At 41.3% G+C, this 18340-nt stretch overlaps 1 protein-coding gene across 4 annotated transcripts in view; it reads left to right on the top strand.

The window, feature by feature from the left end:
- TRIM2 (tripartite motif containing 2) overlaps positions 1-18340 on the top strand; it is a 138343-nt gene that overhangs the window by 110445 nt on the left and 9558 nt on the right. For 3 of the 4 annotated variants that reach the window (XM_036240476.1, XM_036240474.1, XM_036240475.1), the window contains exons 7-10: positions 6758-6861; positions 7348-7515; positions 16710-16878; positions 17976-18046. In XM_036240476.1, coding sequence (XP_036096369.1) covers positions 6758-6861; positions 7348-7515; positions 16710-16878; positions 17976-18046 — 512 coding nt within the window. The remainder of the gene's footprint in view (positions 1-6757; positions 6862-7347; positions 7516-16709; positions 16879-17975; positions 18047-18340) is intronic. The other variant, XM_036240477.1, reaches the window with a different exon arrangement.

Here is an 18340-nt window from a genome sequence, read left to right as displayed (position 1 = left end):
CTCGCTACGGGTGATAAGGAAGCACTGAACGGCGGGACGGTGGAACGCAGTGTAGTGACTTACCAAGGTGTGTGCCTCCAGACAGCCTGGGCCATTATGAGGATCTGTTGGAAATGTCTCCCAGAAGCAGCGAACTGCCTTCCATTGCGGTAATCCACAGGAGCCAGCAGTAAGAGTGATGCTATGGCATCAAGAGGAAATGGCAGATTTATAAGATGCTTAGGAGCAAGAGGGCAAAACTTGGAGACCAAATCCAGCTTCTAGCTGTTTGACTTGAGTGTTGTGGGGGTGTGAGGCAGTAGAGGGAATGATGGTTAAGGCGTTGGACTCTGGGACTAGACCTCCCTGGGTTCCAGCCCCAACACTGCCACTTTCTTACCTGTGCAGACTTGGATAAGCAGTGCCTCAGTTTCCTCCATACAATAGAGATTTAAAAAACCCCTACATAATAGGGGCTGTGAAGATTAAATGAATTAATATGCAAAAGAGCTTAGAATAGTGCCTGGCATGGAATAATGTTCAATACAATTTAGAGAGGCACAGTAGGTTATACGAGTTCATAGTGGTAGCACAGAACTAAGAGTTAACCTAAGTAGTTAAGAACGTAGTAAGTAAAGCGCTCAAAAGCCCAATCACCTCATTTTGAATCCCAGCCTGCTATTCATTGGCCGTATGACTTAGTGAACATTATTCTACCTCTCCGTGTTCATCTGTGGGGATTATCTTACACACATCGTTTGGTGAGGGTTAAAGTAATACATCCAAAGCCTTGGAACGGTACAGTCTCATAATAAGGACTCCCTAACTGTGACTCTTGTCATTATCAGCCAAGATAAGGAAAGGGAGAGGAAGAAGAGTACGTTTCAGTTTTCATCATCCAGGATGCAGTGTCTGTAGGCAGTTTGGAGCCATGGTTGGGAACTTAGCCAACAGGTCAGGGCCAGGCATCAATTTGGAAGTGACACGTGTAGAGAATTGACTTTAAATCATGAGTTGCAAAGAAATGTCCAGGATAGGAGTTGTGGTCCTGGGAGGAACGGATGGGGAACGCAAGCAGAAGGACGGAGCGGGCACGTGCGTCCACTTCTGTATGTCGTCTTACCTAAAACCTTGAGCGAGTGTAATATACTGTCAGTTCCTCATGTCCACACGGCGTAATATACCTACTGCGGCATGATTTGTGGTGTGCTGGAGTCAGCTTCTACCGCTTCTCACCACCTCCCAACTCAGTGTCAGTGGCTTCGTGTTGGTAGCTTGACATCAGCTGTGTGTGTGGGGGGTGGGTATTTACTCTAGAAATGGGCAAATCAGAGCTCCTCTCCTAGACACCCAGCTCCTGCCCCTCAAGAGCCGAATTACCGGGACAACGTATAATTGTCCTAACTGTAGAGGGAGTGGGGGCTCACGGGGCTGGGGTGGGAGCCCAAGCTCTTGGGGACTCTCACGCCTGTGCCTTTTCATTGCACAATGATTCCTCTTCACCTGAAATGCCCTTTAAATACGTGGATTTCCAAAGGTGGGAATTTGATACCCCCCACGTCTGAAAACTTAATGGCATTCCCACAGCGCACGAGTGATTGTGTTTCTCTAATAGGGTATTGCAAAACTGCCCTGATGAGTGTAGGGCAGGAGCTTAGAGCATCTGTTGACAGTGATTCCTTGAAACATGGGGATTATTTTTCCCGGCAGTGTCAAGTTTGCTGACTAGAAGCCATGAGCTGGTTTTGTCAGCTACTAAAGAAAGTCACGGAATAAAAGGGAAGCCGGAAGATGTGGGAGGGAGTGAAAGAATTACAGTTGAATTGTTTCAGATGAGGTAATTCATACAGCAGACCTTAGTGAGCCATTGAGAAGTGTTGAACGAAGTCCTCATTTGTACTCTAGAGCCGTGTGCTTTGTTTTAGTGTAAAGTGGATGTATAAAATCACTTAGCATGAGTTCAGAGGCTTTACAGGAAGATAGGGTATTTTACTCCTTGCCCCTGCCTCACCTCTGCAAACCACCGCCTCCCCTGCCTAGAATCTCGGAGAAAGGAGGTGGTACTAATTTGGCATCTGAGGTCATTGTAGGCACCCTGCCCTCTCCCACCTTGAGCATCTCATCCTTGGGAACTGTTCTTGCATGTCAAGTGCAAAAAGATGCCACCAGCATTTACCGAGCACATTCTAGGCACAGTGCTGTGTTAACTGGGTGCATGCTAGGCACAGGACAGATGTTACCCCTGCCCACTGGGGAGCTCACAGTGTAGTGAGGGAGACAGGCAGTTACAGTGAAAATACCAGGTGACAAGGGATGGGATTTTCTAAAGAATTTTATGGAGAAAAGCATGATCCATGTGAGCCCAAAGGGTAATTATCCTCACCTCAGACACCTGGCATTCTAAAGTCGAATCAGAAGGAAGCATTGTGTGTACCAGAAAAAAGTGTTATGTGAATCTCCTGATCTCCTGGTCAGGAGAACCCAGGTTTTAGTCTCCCCCCTTCTACTTTTGTGATGTGTCTGGTTTCAATTTCGCACCTATAAAATGGACAAAAAATAATATTTATCATGTTAACTCCTGGGGTGTTTATAGCGTGAGAGAAAGTACATGAAAGAGTGTGAATGTGATGGAACGTTGCACTTTCCCATGACGTTGTAGTTGACTCAGTCATTAATAACTCATTAAGGCACTGTTCCTTCAGCAAACATTTGTCCAGCACCTACTTGAAGATCCTGTGTTAGACCTTGTGTTTGGCTCCATTTCATCCTCTTACATTATCTCATTCTAAGTATCTAGATCTACTTAACATTCATTTCTCATTAAGTTGGGGGCGGGGGGGCGGTTATAGTTGTTAATCTCCTATTTCAGTCCCGGGTCCTATTACCTTATTACCTTCTGTAATTTTTCTGGAGGCATGGGTGGAAGTGACCAGGAGGAGCACAGATGAGAAGCTATTGGCTTAAAAGATCATTTTGTGCGTCATAGGCTAGTTTAACATCTGGGAAAGACAAGTTTAATTATCTTATGGCATTGTTGTCAAATTGTTTATAATTACTTTTAAAACTTGTATTACTTGCTTTACTAGCCAAATGTAACCATCAAATGAAATCTTTTACATTAAAGTAGCAGGAAAGATTTTGTAAGTACTCTATGTGTTTTGTGTTACATATAGTCATTATGAAAGAACTAATTTTCATTATATATAAGAATACTTTGTGAGGGGGACTTTTCTATAGACCAAGTAGAATTTGCTGAAAATCATGAAGAGTAAAGCATGATCCCAAATTATTTCTAGTTTCTGGAATTTCTATTTATTTTATTTTGGTCTCAAGATATTTTATCAACCTTTGGACTGTGGGCATTTCCGTATAATGGGAATACGCAGTAGTTCGACATCATTACTTCACGTCAAGATTTTCCTAGTTTAACTGCTAATAAAAAATAGTATTTGTTGTCCCTCAGGAGTAACATTATGATCCTGCTGTGCTTAAAAAACACAAATAGAGTTTTTAAAAAAAATGATGATCAATAACTCTGACAAGACAAAAGACGTTCGTTAGAATCATGGGATGTTACCAGTAATATCAACCCCAGTTATTTGTAAACTGAGCCATGTGGCTTAAGGAAACAGATTTTTTTCAAACAAATATTGTAAAATTAAAATGGCCATACCTGTTCCATTTAGCTCTTTCAAAAATGTATAAGCTGTCCAGCTGGTGTGGCCCAGGTTGTGGGCCAGATCCCCAGTGAGAGGCATGCAGGAGGCGGCCAATCCATGTTCTCTCTCATCCATGTTTCTCTCTCTCTCCCCCTCCCCCTTCCTCTCTCTAAAATCAATAAAGAGAAAAAAAATGTATCAGCAATCTTGGACTAACAGATGTGCCCCCAACCTGTGATTTTATTTGCACGTGGGGCAGCAGACTCTGGCTCGAGTTAACTTGAGACCAAAAGAACTGGGCCCAAACCTGGCCCTGGAGCGCAGTAGAGGTCGCAGAACCTCTTCCTGGCGGGCGGTCTTTTGCAGCTCGATTCCATTGCTCTCCTGACCCAGTCCTGGCAGGTGCTGAGCATCTCGCATTCGTTTCAAACTGGGCAGAGTCTTTCTTTCCCTTGTTCTGAATGATATTAATGTGGAGTCCAACAATATACCTTCCCAGTTTTCTTGTTTCTACTGACATTCGAAAGGTGGTTATTTCTGCAAAGAAAAAAAAAGTGCCAGTATTTTTGCTCATGTATTTTTCTTCCTCCAACAGCACCGTTATATTTTCCGAAGAAAAGTCTCTTTGAGTAAGGCACCCCTTAACTTCTAATAAAGCATTATTCTCCCCCTTTTTCCCTCTTTTCAAACATTGACTGCTGCCGCCTGCAGAGCCTTCTCTGATTTGAAAGGGCATATCCTTGGGAGGAGGGACAAAAGGTTCAGTGAGAGAGGGTAGCAGCAGGTTTTTGTCCCTACCTGGGACCAGAGGACAAGCAAACCAATGTTCATCATCTACTCAGGTCAGGTGCTTCTTACGCTTCTCCCCATTTTCAGTCTCTCACCATCTGTTTGCCCTCTAAGCCTCGGTGCACTTCCAATTTTACGTAAGCAAGGACCTAGAAGAGCCTGGGCTGTCTACGGAGTCACTTCTTCTTTTGTTTATATTCCAACTCAGTGGTAGGACTCTCGCTTTTTAAACATTTCTTTACCTGAGCCTCGGTTCCTCATCTTGCTGTCTTTCATGCTTTTGTGTATGAAAGTTTTTGATAAATTAAGTTTTTATTCTTGAGAGACCCTGGCCTTGCCCCCACTGCCTTGTAGAAAGTATTTATACACTGAGCCCTTTAGAAGAATTGTTTCTTTTCCCAGCCCTTCTTCAGCTGTGCTGTACCATCAACCAGCTGTTGTCAGCCTTCAGGAGTGACCAAAAACTAGCACCATGTTGGCACATTTCTCCTTCAAGCACCAACCGCCCCTTACCCTGCCCCCCACCGGCAGGTACCAACACACCATTTATTTTTTCTTTATTGATATTAGAAAGAGAAGAAGGGAGAGGGAGAGATAGAAACATCAATGAGAAAGAATATTGATTGGCTGCCTCACGCATGCCCCTCACTGGGGATCAGATCCACAACCTGGGCATGTGCCCTGACCAGGAATCAAACCAGCGACCTCTTAGTGCATGGGTCAACGCTCAATCACTGAGCTACTTCGTCCAGGCCCAACACAGTATTTTAAGAGAGTGTTAGCTGAGCCCAGCCAGTGTGGCTCAGTGGTTGAGCATCACTCCACGCACCAAGAGGTCACTGGTTCGATTCCTGGTCAGGGCACATGCCCGGGTTGTGGGCCAAATCCCCAGTGGGGGGCATGCGGGAGGCGGCCAAGCAATGTTCTCTCTCATCGATGTTTCTATCTCTCCCTCTCCCTTCCTCTCTCTCTAAAATAAATAAATTAAAAAATCAATAAATAAAGAAGTGTTAGCTGATACCATAGACATGCATATTATTAGGGATTCTATGTGGATCAAGTATAAAAGATAATATCTTCTGATACATTTGAAATAAAATAAAACTGATTCCTCTACAGTGTAGAAGATGTTCTTCTGAGGATCTGGACCTCATGTTTTTCTTCCACATTAGTAAGATGAGATACTGAGGTGGTAAGGAAATCTGATAGAGCCAGGATTTCAGTAAAGCACCCTCCATGTGGTCTGGGGAGAACCAAGTGATCTGAAATGGTTCTGCCCAGCAGGTCTGTTTAATTCCATCACCAATTTCACTTCCTAACCCAAAAGTTTGGTTTCAAAAGAATTTATTTCTGAGCAGTGCTTAATTTAAGCATGTGTTAAAATGAGGCCACTATCAGAATCTTTGTCTACTCTTTCCTAAGGCACTACATTGATATCTAAAAACAAAATATCAAATGGCTCTTTTGAATATAAATGAAATTATAAAACTGAAGCATAGCTTTCTCTCTGTCTGAAAATTTTCACCTTCCTGGTCATTTCTGAGCAAAGTTGATTCTGTTTCCCTCCATTATAATTTACATGGTCCTATTGAAATATGTTATAAACACTTCTGTAGAAACAAAAACAGACATGTGTTGACCTGTAGACGACTTTGCTATTTTTTCTGCTGCCTCATCTCTCTCTTTGAAGAAAAAGGCAGTAAAGATGATAATATTACTTGGCTTAATTCATTTTCTTTTGCCTTTCTTATTTATTTAACCCAGAAAGTGCTCTGTGAAGATATCGTTTATGTTTTCATGCAGTCTATGAGAGACTGAGTCTGTGAAAATAATGCCGAAGTGAATCCAGTATTTGAAAAACCAGCCTGCAGGCTTTATGACATCGGTGACCTTAAGGCTTGTTAAATGCACTGAAGGTCAAATGTCCAGGTTTCTTCTAAGAGCTGCAGAGTGAGAGGGTGGGTTTGGACAAAACTTTAAAGCTCTCTCCTGTTGCAGATCCTCAATTACAATGTTCATTTTTATTGCTGTGTCTTTGTGGCATCTTAATCTATTCTAATCGTGTTAATATGCAGCTACAACTTGATAAGAGAAGATTGGCATTTGCCTGAGAGATGGTTTTGTGAAGACTTGATTGGTCTGGAAGAGAAGTTTAGTAGCAGATGGATTAGGTCATGGAGAGGGGCTTCTCTTTCTTTTCTCTTTTCTTAAAGTATAATTTTAAAACAATGCATTCCCAGGTTACCTATGGAGGCCTGAATAATGCTCTTGCTAAAATGGAGAAATCAAATTCTCTCTTTAATTTCTGTGGTTTTATCATTTATTTTTAGGTACCAAAGGAAGAAATAAAGGAGAATTTACAAATCTTCAAGGGGTAGCCGCATCTACAAGTGGGAAGATATTAATTGCAGACAGTAACAACCAGTGTGTGCAGGTATGGCCCCTAATAGTATACGTCTAACCATTGGTGGTGGTAAAACAGGGACAGTTGTATGTTTTCCTACTTAAGACTTGAGGTACATTATACAAGGAGAAACTTAGAATGTGCGCACAAATTTTTCTTCAAATAAAACTTGCAAGTTCTGACCTGAAGTGCAGATGACAAAATTTCTGGCCTGTTTCTTATTCATTTTATTTTATTTTATTTTTTGTTAATCCTCACCCAAGGATATTTGTCCATTGATTTTTAGATAGAGTGGAAGAGGGGGAGGGAGAGAGAGAGAAAGAGAGACATTGATGTGAGAGAGGCTCAAACCCAAAACCCAGGTAGGTGCCCTTGACCAGGAATCGAATCTACCACCCCTTGGTCTGCAGGCCAACACTCTAACCGCTGAGCAAAACCAGCCGGGGCACTGACCTGTTTCTTTTACGCTCATTTTTGTGCGAGTTCTCATTCCAACAAATACCATTTGTTTTACAGATATTTTCCAATGATGGCCAGTTCAAAAGTCGTTTTGGCATCCGTGGACGCTCTCCCGGGCAGCTGCAGCGACCCACGGGGGTAGCTGTGCATCCCAGTGGGGACATAATAATTGCAGACTACGATAATAAGTGGGTTAGCATTTTCTCTTCAGATGGGAAGTTCAAGGTAAGATTAACTACTGATTGACCACTAAACAGTAGAGAGAAGGAATGACAAATACAAAATGAAATTGTCTTTTTCCCTTTTTGAGATCCAGTAAGATATTCCACAATTCTTCATATACAAGGACATCTTGACAGTGTTAAATCTAAGTTCTATGAAGTGAGAGTAACAATGATACTGTCATAAATCTACTCATATAGCCTGCGTGTGGCTTCATTTTATAAAGCAATTAGGTGACCCAGTCAGTTCTTATTTATACCACCAGATTTAAGGGTTACTAAGAGGCAATTTATATTTTCCAAATGACCCTACAGGTTGGCATTTATGACGTGCCCTCTACTTTGTCAGACCTGTGAAAGGTATATGAGAGAAAGAGAATCGTAAGACACAGTCTCTACCTTTTAAGAATATACGAGCCCCTTGAGAAAAAAAGACTAACACGCCAAAAATGACAGAAAACAATTCACGTCAGCCTTTATTCCATCATACATTGTTTGGTACAATCTCAAAGTAGACTGTTGAAGTATATAATATAAGAATTGGAAAAAAAAAGAAAATGGGGGCCGGCTTCATGGAGAAAATGCAAACAGAGCTACATGTCGAGGGACCCCATCATCCGACATATTTGCTGCCACCCCATCATCATCTTCTGTCTCTTCAGCGAGCCACCCAAGAGTAGAGAGCTCTCTGTTGATAACAGACATCTCTCCCTAAGGTGCCATCAAAGAATATTATCATCTGGCCCATTTTCTCCACTGTTCACGAGAAGGTTATGAGACACTTTGTTGAAGGTGTTTTTGAAAGCCATGTGCACTATGCCTTCTGGATCGCTCCATCCAACCTTCTAGAGGCTTCTTTTTCCGTTGACAACGTGAACTTTAACTCAGACAGATCAGCCCATTGGAATTGCAGTTCTGTGGCTTATTAACTGTGGCCTTTGGCAAATTATATAACTTCCTCAAGCCTTGATAGCCTCGTATTTCAATTTAGAATTTGGGATTTGGGTAAGGATTAAATGAGATTTTATTTCTGGATCTTATATGTGGCTCGAACGAAATAGGCATCAAAGAAATGTTCTTTTCCAATGTCCTTGGTAACCCTGTCCACAAAAATGAAGTCTGTTCAGTTAGCTGTGATTTGGGCTTCATGACCTCATGCCAGTTCCTGTGGCCATACATTCCTTGTCTGAACGTTCAGGGATAAAGCTCTTCACAGTCCACCTTGAACCCTGAAGACTGCATGATGTTCACTGGAGGAATTATAGTTTCCTTTTTAAAGTTGTTAGATCACTACAGTCATAGCATTTTTATTAAATATTATGTAATTATTTATCTTCAGATCGGAGCCTCTGTTTTGTGTGGGGCAACATCTTTTCAACCTAGGAAAATTAAAAGCTATTGTTTTTAATTCTACCACATTGCACACAATTCTTCAATTGCCCTTGATTTTTTTGCCTCACTAGTAATGTAATGGCTTCATGGGATGGCCATATACACAGAAAAATCTCTTGCCTTTCTGTATCTCTAACTTTCTCCCCTTCTTTTGTGTTTTCATAATTGTATCTATAGTATACCATACCCAAATATGACAACTTTAATATCAATAGAATAGAAATTATTCAGTGACCTCTTGAAAATGTCTATCTAGTTTGGAGATAACCCATAGTTCTTGTTTCATACTCTAGCAAAACCATGACCTGTCTTTTTAAATTCAGAAACAAATACACTAAGAAAGGTATTGAAACAGGAGTTTTATATCCATTCTATTGAAATATTTTATGCCTAATATAGTAAAACTTATTGAAGTAGAAGACAGAAGGGTTTCCTGAATTAAGCATTTTTCATTCAGTGGTTTAATATTTTATGTGTAATAGATACTCTTCCTGGAAGAACTGGATTCACATGGGTGGAGTACTATTGATAATAATTAGAATAAACACTGAAGAACACACATGCTCCCCAGAGGATTGGGGGGATGGGCATGGTGTCATTTCAATATGCTACCCCCCACCCTTCTTTTGTTTACGCTAGATGTTGATCAAAACCCAAAGGGTAGAAGGATAGCAAGTGGAAACCCTTTAGTACTATAATGGGAGTTCATCCAAATGTGATGTCCATGACCATATACTGAGAAAAACTTATTTTCTTCTTTGATGGGATTCAGTCAAATTAAACATGTGCTCACAAGGACAAACCTTGACCACAAATGTGGATTCTTTGCATTTATTCCTAGTAGTTCTAGGGATATAACATCTAATAACCTTTTCTTTCTTTTCTCACTAACTTCTTTGCCCTAATATTCATTCCATTCTGCCTCTATTCTTTTTCCTTTCCATCTTCCCTCCTTCTGGCTTATGTCTTCCGGTCCATCTAGGATCCTTTTCTGACTCCAAACCAGAGACAGAGGCCCCTGTCATAGGGAATCAGAAGGTGCTACTTTGGGTTTTTTTTTTTTTTAAACTTATCTTTATTGTTGAATGTATTACAGATGTTCCTCATTTTTCCCCCATTGACCTTCTCCTCCCCTCCCCACCTCCTGCCTTTCCCCACACTGTGGTCTGTGTCCATTGGTTATGCATATAAGTTCTTTGGTTTATTTCTTCCCACCCCCCAACCCCCTTCCCTTTCAGGTTTGTCAGTCTAGCAACCAATTTGTACTTCTTAATCCCTTCACCTCTTTTACCCATTCCCCCAAACCCCCTCCCATCTGGCAACCAACAGAATGTTTCTGCTCTGCCTGTTCATTTAGTTTGTAGATTCCATTGTCGATAGATATATCGACTACCATTTTGTTTGTTTATATTTTGTATCTTTTCTTCAAAAAATCCTTCAACATTTCATATAATAATGGTTTGGTGGTGATGAACTCCTTTAGCCCTTCCTTATCTGGGAAACTCTTTATATGGCCACCAATTCTAAATGACGGCTTTGCAGGATAGAGTAATCTTGGTCGTAGGTTCTTGCTTTTCATCACTCTGAATATTTCTTGCCACTCCCTTCTGGCCTGCGAAATTTCTTTTGAGAAATCAACTGACAGTCTTATGGGAACTCCCTTGTAGGTAACTAACTGCTTTTCTCTTGCTGCTTTTAAGATTCTCTCTTTGTCTTGAACCTTTTGCATTTTGATGATGATGTGTCTTGGTGTGGGCCTCCTGGGGTTCATCTTGTTTGGGACTCTCTTTGCTTCCTGGACTTGTATGTCTGTTTCCTTCACCAAGTTAGGGAAGTTTTCTGCCATTATTGTTTCAAATAGGTTTTCGATTTCTTGTTCTCTCTTTTCTCCTCTGGCACCCCCAGGATGCGAATGTTGGCACGCTTGAAGTTGTCCCAGAGGCTCCTTACACTATCCTCATTTTTTTGGATTCTTTTTTCTGTTCTGATTGGGTGTTTTTTACTTCCTTATATTCCAAATCGATGGTTTGCTTCTTGGCTTTACCTACTCTACTAATGAGTCTGTGTAAATTATTCTTCATTTCAGTTTGTGCCTCCTTCATTTCTGACTGTGCATCCTTCATTTCTGACTGGTCCTTTTTTATGCTCTTGAGGCCCTCACTAAGTTCACTGAGGTTCTCACTAAGTTCATTGAGCATCCTTATAAGCAGCATTTTGAACTCTGCATCTGTTAGGTTGCTTATCTCCATTTCGCTTAGTTCTTTTCCTGGACTTTTGTTCTGTTCTTACATTTGGGACCTGTTTCTTTGTCTCCTCATTTTGGCTGCCTCCATGTGTTTGTTTCTATGTATTACTTAACAAGAGGTATGGGGCTAGCTGAGACCAGATGCTGCTTGTTTGAAAGAATTTAGAAAAACCTGAAGCAGGATTTAAGACAGGCTAATCCTATGGTAAAGCAACTGGCAACAGCTTGGGTGGGCCTGAAAGTTGTGTGGGGCGGGGCCTCAGGGATTCGCCAGGGCGGGACTACCAGTATGAGCAGATATGGCGGCTGTGTACCGCCCCAGGGAAGGGCTCACCAAAGAAACAAAAGCCTCTGACAGCACATCTATCCAGGAGAAAGCTCCCTATCCAGCCCTCGTTCCAGTGTCTTCCCTGTATGTCTCTGGTGCCCCTCGAGCTGCCTCCCCTCCGAGCTTAGAGGGAGAGAGTCCGATAAGTCCGTGTGCGGGCCCTTTAAGGAGCTGCCTGGGGCTCCAGCTGCCTCAGCTTCCCTGAGCCTCAGTTCCCGCTGGTTTTTCCAGCCAGAAGTTATGGGGATTCTCTTCCTGGCACTGGAACCCTGAGCGGGGCGCCTGGTGTGGGACGGGGACCCCTCAGTCCTCAGGGAGGACCTTCCCAGCCGAGGTGTCCTCCTGATTTTTTCCGCCACACGTGGGTGTGGGACCAGCCCGTCCACCTCCGCCCCTCCTGCCAGTCTGCATGCGGCTGCTGCTTTAATTCCGTAGTTGTAGGACTTCCATTCAGCTGGATTTCAGGCGATTCTGAATGATGGTTGTTCTGTAGTTTAGTTGTAACTTTGATGTGGTTGTGGGAGGACGTGATTCCGCGTTTACCTACCCGCCGTCTTGACCGGAAGTCTGGGTTTTCTTTTCTCTCCTTTTTTTTAAGTGATGAAAATGAGCCCTGGCCAGTTTGGTTCAGCGGTTAGAGCGTCGGCCTGCGGTCCGGAGAGACCCGGGTTCGGTTCCCGCTAAGGGCACGTACCTTGGTTGCAGTTTGTCCCCAGCCCTGGTTGGTCGTGTGGGTGGCAACCACTCGATGTGTTGCTTTCACGTCGATGTTTCTCTGTCTCTCTCTCTCTCTCCCTCTCACTCTATCTGAACAAAATATCGAAAAATGTCCTCAGGTGAGGATAAAAAAAAAGAAAATGAGCCCTGGCCAGTTTGGCTCAGCGGTTAGAGCGTTGGCCTGCGGTCCAGAGAGACCCGGGTTTGGTTCCCACTAAGGGCACGTACCTCGGTTGCAGTTTGTCCCCGGCCCTGGTTGGGTCGTGCGGGTGGCAGCCACTCGATGTGTCCCTTTCACGTCAATGTTTCTCTCTTCCTCTCCCTCCCACCCTATCTGAACAAAAAATAAAAAAATGTCCTCAGGTGAGGATAAAAAAAAAAAAAGGAAAGAAAATGAAGGCCACCATATTCTAAAATATCTCATCTCTTCCCTCTTCAATTTAATGACCCATTTGTTGAGCTAAATACTTTAACAGTTCCAGAGCCAGGTTCTAAAATATCTTCGCTTACAATTCTGTTTAAGGTGGCAGACATATTGTCAGGTTAAAAGCTATAATTCTGATTTCACTTGGTAGAAGCTGATGCACCTGAACTGGGATAGAAGGGATGTGGACGGAAAGGAGGTTTTGGTTCAACATTTGTTTTCTTGTAGACCTGCATTAACTAGTTCTTAACTACATGATAGAATGGTAGTAATTCTTTATTTTCTGTTTTTAAGCACGATAATTATACTCCAGTTGATATTATTATATGGCTAAGTCATTCCAAGTAACAACTAGTGTTCATAATGTTAGGTACCATTAATATTCTTGTTTTAATCATCAGAGTCTTCTCTCTTTTGATCCTGACTGATGTATCTTCTATTCAGACATGAAAGAAAGAACACAATTTCTTTGTAAGCTATTATGTTATAGTCTCTTTGGTCTTTGTGCTACATTCAGAATCAGAATCAAATTTATATGACAGATTCCCTAGCCAGAATGCCATTGTTTCTTCCTAAGTAAATGTGTATCTTTGTTCTAAAGAGATAAAATTGGAATCAATCATTTGTAAACTTCCAAGAATAAAAGATTATACAAAGTTTGAACCGCGGCTGTGGGAAAATCCCCATCCTTCTCTTCATACTCTTTTTTTTGCATGTCTTCCTGTCTCTGTTGGGAAAGGAGTTGATGCTGTGGGTCAGGTATGATACCAGCTGAGTAGGGTGAGGGAGAAGGAGATCATCTGTGTGCCATATGCTGTGGTTGACATTGTCCTTTATCCTTCGGAATCTGCGAGACCCAGGAGATAAATAGCACAATTGCCATTTTACAGATGAGAAAACTGAGGTTCAGACTGATGAAAGAATGAATGAATTTTGCTCTGAAATTTTGATCCTGGTTAACTGGATGAATTGTGATGTCATAAGAGGAATTCGGAAATCAGGAGGTGCTAGTTTGGGTTTTCTTTTTTTGTTTTGTTTTGTTTTTTTAATCCTCCTCTGAGGACAGATAGAGCAGGAGGGAGACAGGGAGGGAGAGAGAGAGAGAAACATGGATGTAAGAGAGACACATCGAGTGGTTGCCACTCACACAACCCCAACCGGGGCTGGGGATGAACTGCAACCCAGGTACGTGCTCTTGGTAGGAACCGAACCCAGGACTCTCTGGTCCACGGGCCGATGCTCTAACCGCTGAGCCAAACTGGCCAGGGCTCTTTTTGGTTTTTTAATGGTGTAAACGAAGGACATAAATTTGGTTTGACATTGGTTGAGATTAAGGTGAAACCTATAAAATATGCCATGACCAAAGATATGGATTTGAGAATCTTATATATAAAGGTGAAAGTTGATTCTGTAGCATAAATGAGATCTTGGAAGTATAGAGTTGCATTGTCCAATATGGTAGCTACTAACCACATATTTATACTGAGTTCTTGAAATGGGGCTGTCTGAATTGAGATGTGCTGTGAGTATAAAATCCATACTGGATTTCAAAGACTTAGTCCCCTCAAAAGAATGTAAAATATCTCATTAATAATTTTTATATTGATTACATGTTGAAATGATCACTTTTGGATATATTGGGTTAAATGACATATATAATTCAAATTAATTTTCTCTTTTTCTTTTATTTACTTTTTATTTATTTATTTAAAATGTTTCTTTTCTTTATTGATTTTAGAGAGAGAGGGGAAGGGAGAGGGAGAGATAGAAACATCAATGAGAGAGAACATCAATTGGCTGCCTCCTGCATGCCCCCCACTGGGGATTTGGCCCACAACTTTGGGCATATGCCATGGCTGGGAACTGAACCGGTGACCTCTTGGTGCATGGGTCAATGTTCAACCACTGAGCCACACCAGCCGGGCTTCTTTTTATATTTTTGATGTGGCTACTGGAAGACTTTAAGTTACATGTGTAGTCATGTTATATTTCTATCAGACAGCACCATTTTTTTCTCTAGAGAGAGAAAAATAAGAGGACTAAACCAGCAACTTTGGGAATGAAACTTTTCAGGAGTTAAAAATTTAATTTGTAAAGTCTTGTTTGCAAATAAATTTTTCAAGTCTATAGATGAGTATAAAATGAAAAGTTAGAGTTTCTCTTAAATATCTCTTTCCAAGATATAAATACTATTTGTTTTTTTAGTTTCTCCTCCAGGAGTATGCATACATGTACATTTAATAAAAGTGGGCTCAGATTATACTCACTGTTCTGTATGTTGCTTTATAATATATCTTGGATATCTTTCATAAAAACACATAGAGATTTACTTTGCTTTACTTTGCTCTGACATTTTAAGCCTGGGCTCCAGAGACACCTGTGTTTCTTGCTGTCCCGTCATTTACCAGGCATGATTTCTGGCTGCTCCCTCGCCTTGGGTGCTCTTTCTCCTTCCTTGTCTGTAGTGACCGTCTCATCAGGTTGTTTCGCCTTCTGAGGTGGCCCATTTGAATGCTCCCAAATCTGCCAAATCGAACACTCAGTACCAGGCACTTTAGACATGTTTGTCTCTGCAGTGCCACTGAGACATCTTCGAGGATAGGGACAGTGTCTTATTGTCTTTGTCTACCAAGTGACACATAGTGGGTGCTCAGTCAGTGTGTGTAGAATTAGTAAATAAATGGGGAAATGAGTAAAGTACTTTATAAACACCCTAGAAAATGGAGCTATAAAAGTAAAGGTATAAGACATGGATTGAATCACAAACAGGTATCTATGTACACAATAGTCTCCTCAGAAAAATGAATAAGATTTAAAATGTGTGTGGTATATGTTTGATAGAAATCTAACGCGTTCCTCCCATTTAAAAACTCTGCGAAAACTGGAACCATTTAATCATCATTTTACCCTATAATAAATGCGAGAGTCTTAAAATGAATACATCAAGGAAAAATTTGTTGAGTACCTGTTAGACACCAAGAAGTACACTAGGCTCTGGGTAGATGTGCTGGATGAACAGACATGACCCCTGCCTGTGTGGAACTCAATTCTACTAAAGTTTAATGGTGGATACCTGGCTGTTTCAATGTGAATTGTGATATAAAGTAATGACAGTGATTGCTTCCCTTTTATAGCTGCTTAATTTGTGCTATGTTGTATACTAATCACTTTATCTACATTGTTTTCCTTTAATACATATTCCAAAATACCACTGGAAGTTATTGAGGTCACTTTTTTTTTTTTTTTAAATATGTTTTTATTGATTTTTAGAAAGACTGGAAGGGAGAGGGAGAGATCAAAACATTGATGAAAGAGCCCCACCGGTGTGGTTTAGTGGTTGAGCATTGACCCATGCACCAAGAGGTTGGCAGTTCGATTCCCAGTCAGGACACATGCCCAGGTTGTAGGCCTGATCCCCAGTGGGGGACATGTAGGAGGCGGACAATCTATGTTCTCTCTCATCAACGTTTCTATCTCTCTCTCCCTCTTCTTTCTCTCTCTCTAAAATCAATAAAGAAAAAAGAAAGAAACATTGATCAGCTGCCTCCTGCACACCCCCTACTGGGAATGGAGCCTGCAACCTGGGCATGTGCTCTGACTGGGATTCAAACCAGTGACCTCTTGGTGCATGGGACTGATGCTCAGCCAACTGAGCCACACCAGCCAGGCTATTGAGGTCACTTTTTGACATGTTTTAATATATAAAGAATCTGACATTTAAAGAAATTAAATGCATTTGTTCTATACCAGCTGTGTCCAAAGCAGGCGACAGAGAACAGTCTCCCTACTGGTAATCTAGGGATTTTTTTTGCTCTACCACCTTGCCTCTTTAGAAGGGAAGTGGGACCCCAGTGAAGGGGATTTCAGAACATTTTTGGTGGGGATTCCTTTTAAAAAAAAATAAGTATTTCAAATTAATATCAATAGCAGGTAACGAATGTGACAAAGATAATTTTCCAGGACAGAGATCATTGAGACATGAGTCACTGTGCCCCCTGTTTAAACCTTCAAGTCAATGTTTACTAAGAAAAATGTCTGTCTTCGTGTTCTGTGTCGTGTTGTAAACTTCACCGCTGTGCTTGTTTCTAACAGACAAAAATCGGATCAGGAAAGTTGATGGGGCCCAAAGGAGTTTCTGTGGATCGCAACGGCCACATCATTGTGGTGGACAACAAGGCGTGCTGCGTGTTTATCTTCCAGCCAAACGGGAAAATAGTCACCAGGTTTGGTAGCCGAGGAAATGGGGACAGGCAGTTTGCAGGTACACTTGATGGTAATACGTAAAGCCCCTTTTTTATGCTGCTTCTGCTCACATTTGCATGATGTCGGAGCATGTTGAAGACGCCTCACCCCCAGTATGTTTGCTGGCTTTGGGAAACATACTGGGGATGCAATCTAAGCAAAAAGCATGGTTCCCTGCTTCTCAATGACTCCCCCGGAAGTAAGTTAAACTGCCACCCATGTGCGGTTTTTATTGGTGGTACTTCACCACTCAGATGTCTAATCTTTGAATATTAATAGTAAATAACATATAAATTTTAAAATACAGTATTTTAAGATAATAATGTTTGAGGAACAATGGAGTAACTTTCGTTTCCACCTAGCTGTATGTTTATTTAAAGAGCCTCTGAAAGGGGATTTTTCCATCTTTATAGGTGATTATAAGAGAGTGTTCAGAGTATTTGCCGAGTCCAGGAGGGGCAGTCTCTTTTATTTCTCTTCTTGATGCACCACTTTGTAGTCACAAGCTTACTTAGTTTTTCACACTTGCGAGAAGCTGAAAGCAGTTTACTAAATTTCCTCCTTAAAAGGATGTTTTTGGCAACTTAACTTTCATTTGCATAATCTTTCTTTGTGCTTTGTCTCTAGTTCTGCCAGGTTCTGAATGTCACCCAAAATTATAGAGTATGGGTTTTCTGCTCTACTTTTTAAAAAATCTTATATATTGGAGTCCCTTTTTTTTTCTTTCCAATGCTGAGAGTTACCATGTCTTTCCTCAGTGGAAACCGAGGACCCTAAAATGACTAACACACACTCAGGCAAGCTGGCTGATGTGACGTTCAGATGGTGGTTTGGAGAATGAAGTCTGATGCTTATTGCTCATCCTTCTTCATTAGGGCTGCTGCAACTCTTAGCTGGATCTGGAAGAAGTCACAGTAGACAGTCACAGGTGTAGAATGTTAGAGATTACGTGTTATCTGGAGCCAGAGGTCTGGCTGAACGATCTTTCAAGAACTGAGGCTAGTCTTCTTGGTTCTTTCTTAAATAACTAAGTAACATATTAAGTTTTGTAACTGCTATGTTGTAATCATTTTTGTTGTTATGGTCATCTCATATTTTTTTCTATCTTTATTTCAGGTCCCCATTTTGCAGCTGTAAATAGCAATAATGAAATTATTGTTACAGATTTCCACAATCATTCTGTCAAGGTACTATAACCACACCAATTGTTGTTAACTTTTAACCGCTTTTGCTGAGAAATCCATCTGGGAGAAAATAACTCTCATACACATAGAACCTAAAGGAGTTAAGCTAAAAGAGCAGATTTTGCTTCTCCTTAAAGATGCAGGTTTTAATTTGGACATACATACTTTGGAGAATCAGAAAATCGAACAAAATGTGTGGCAATAAGTTTCCTAATTTGAAAGTGTGTACATGGAGGCGACCTGAAAATTAAATTATAAAAGCAATTGCTTGAACTTTGGGAGGCAGAACTTTCTGAA

This window comes from Molossus molossus, unplaced genomic scaffold, assembly GCF_014108415.1.
Source record: "Molossus molossus isolate mMolMol1 unplaced genomic scaffold, mMolMol1.p scaffold_m16_p_4, whole genome shotgun sequence".
NCBI classification, from domain to species: domain Eukaryota; kingdom Metazoa; phylum Chordata; class Mammalia; order Chiroptera; family Molossidae; genus Molossus; species Molossus molossus.
This window is presented reverse-complemented; position numbering and strand designations above follow the sequence as displayed.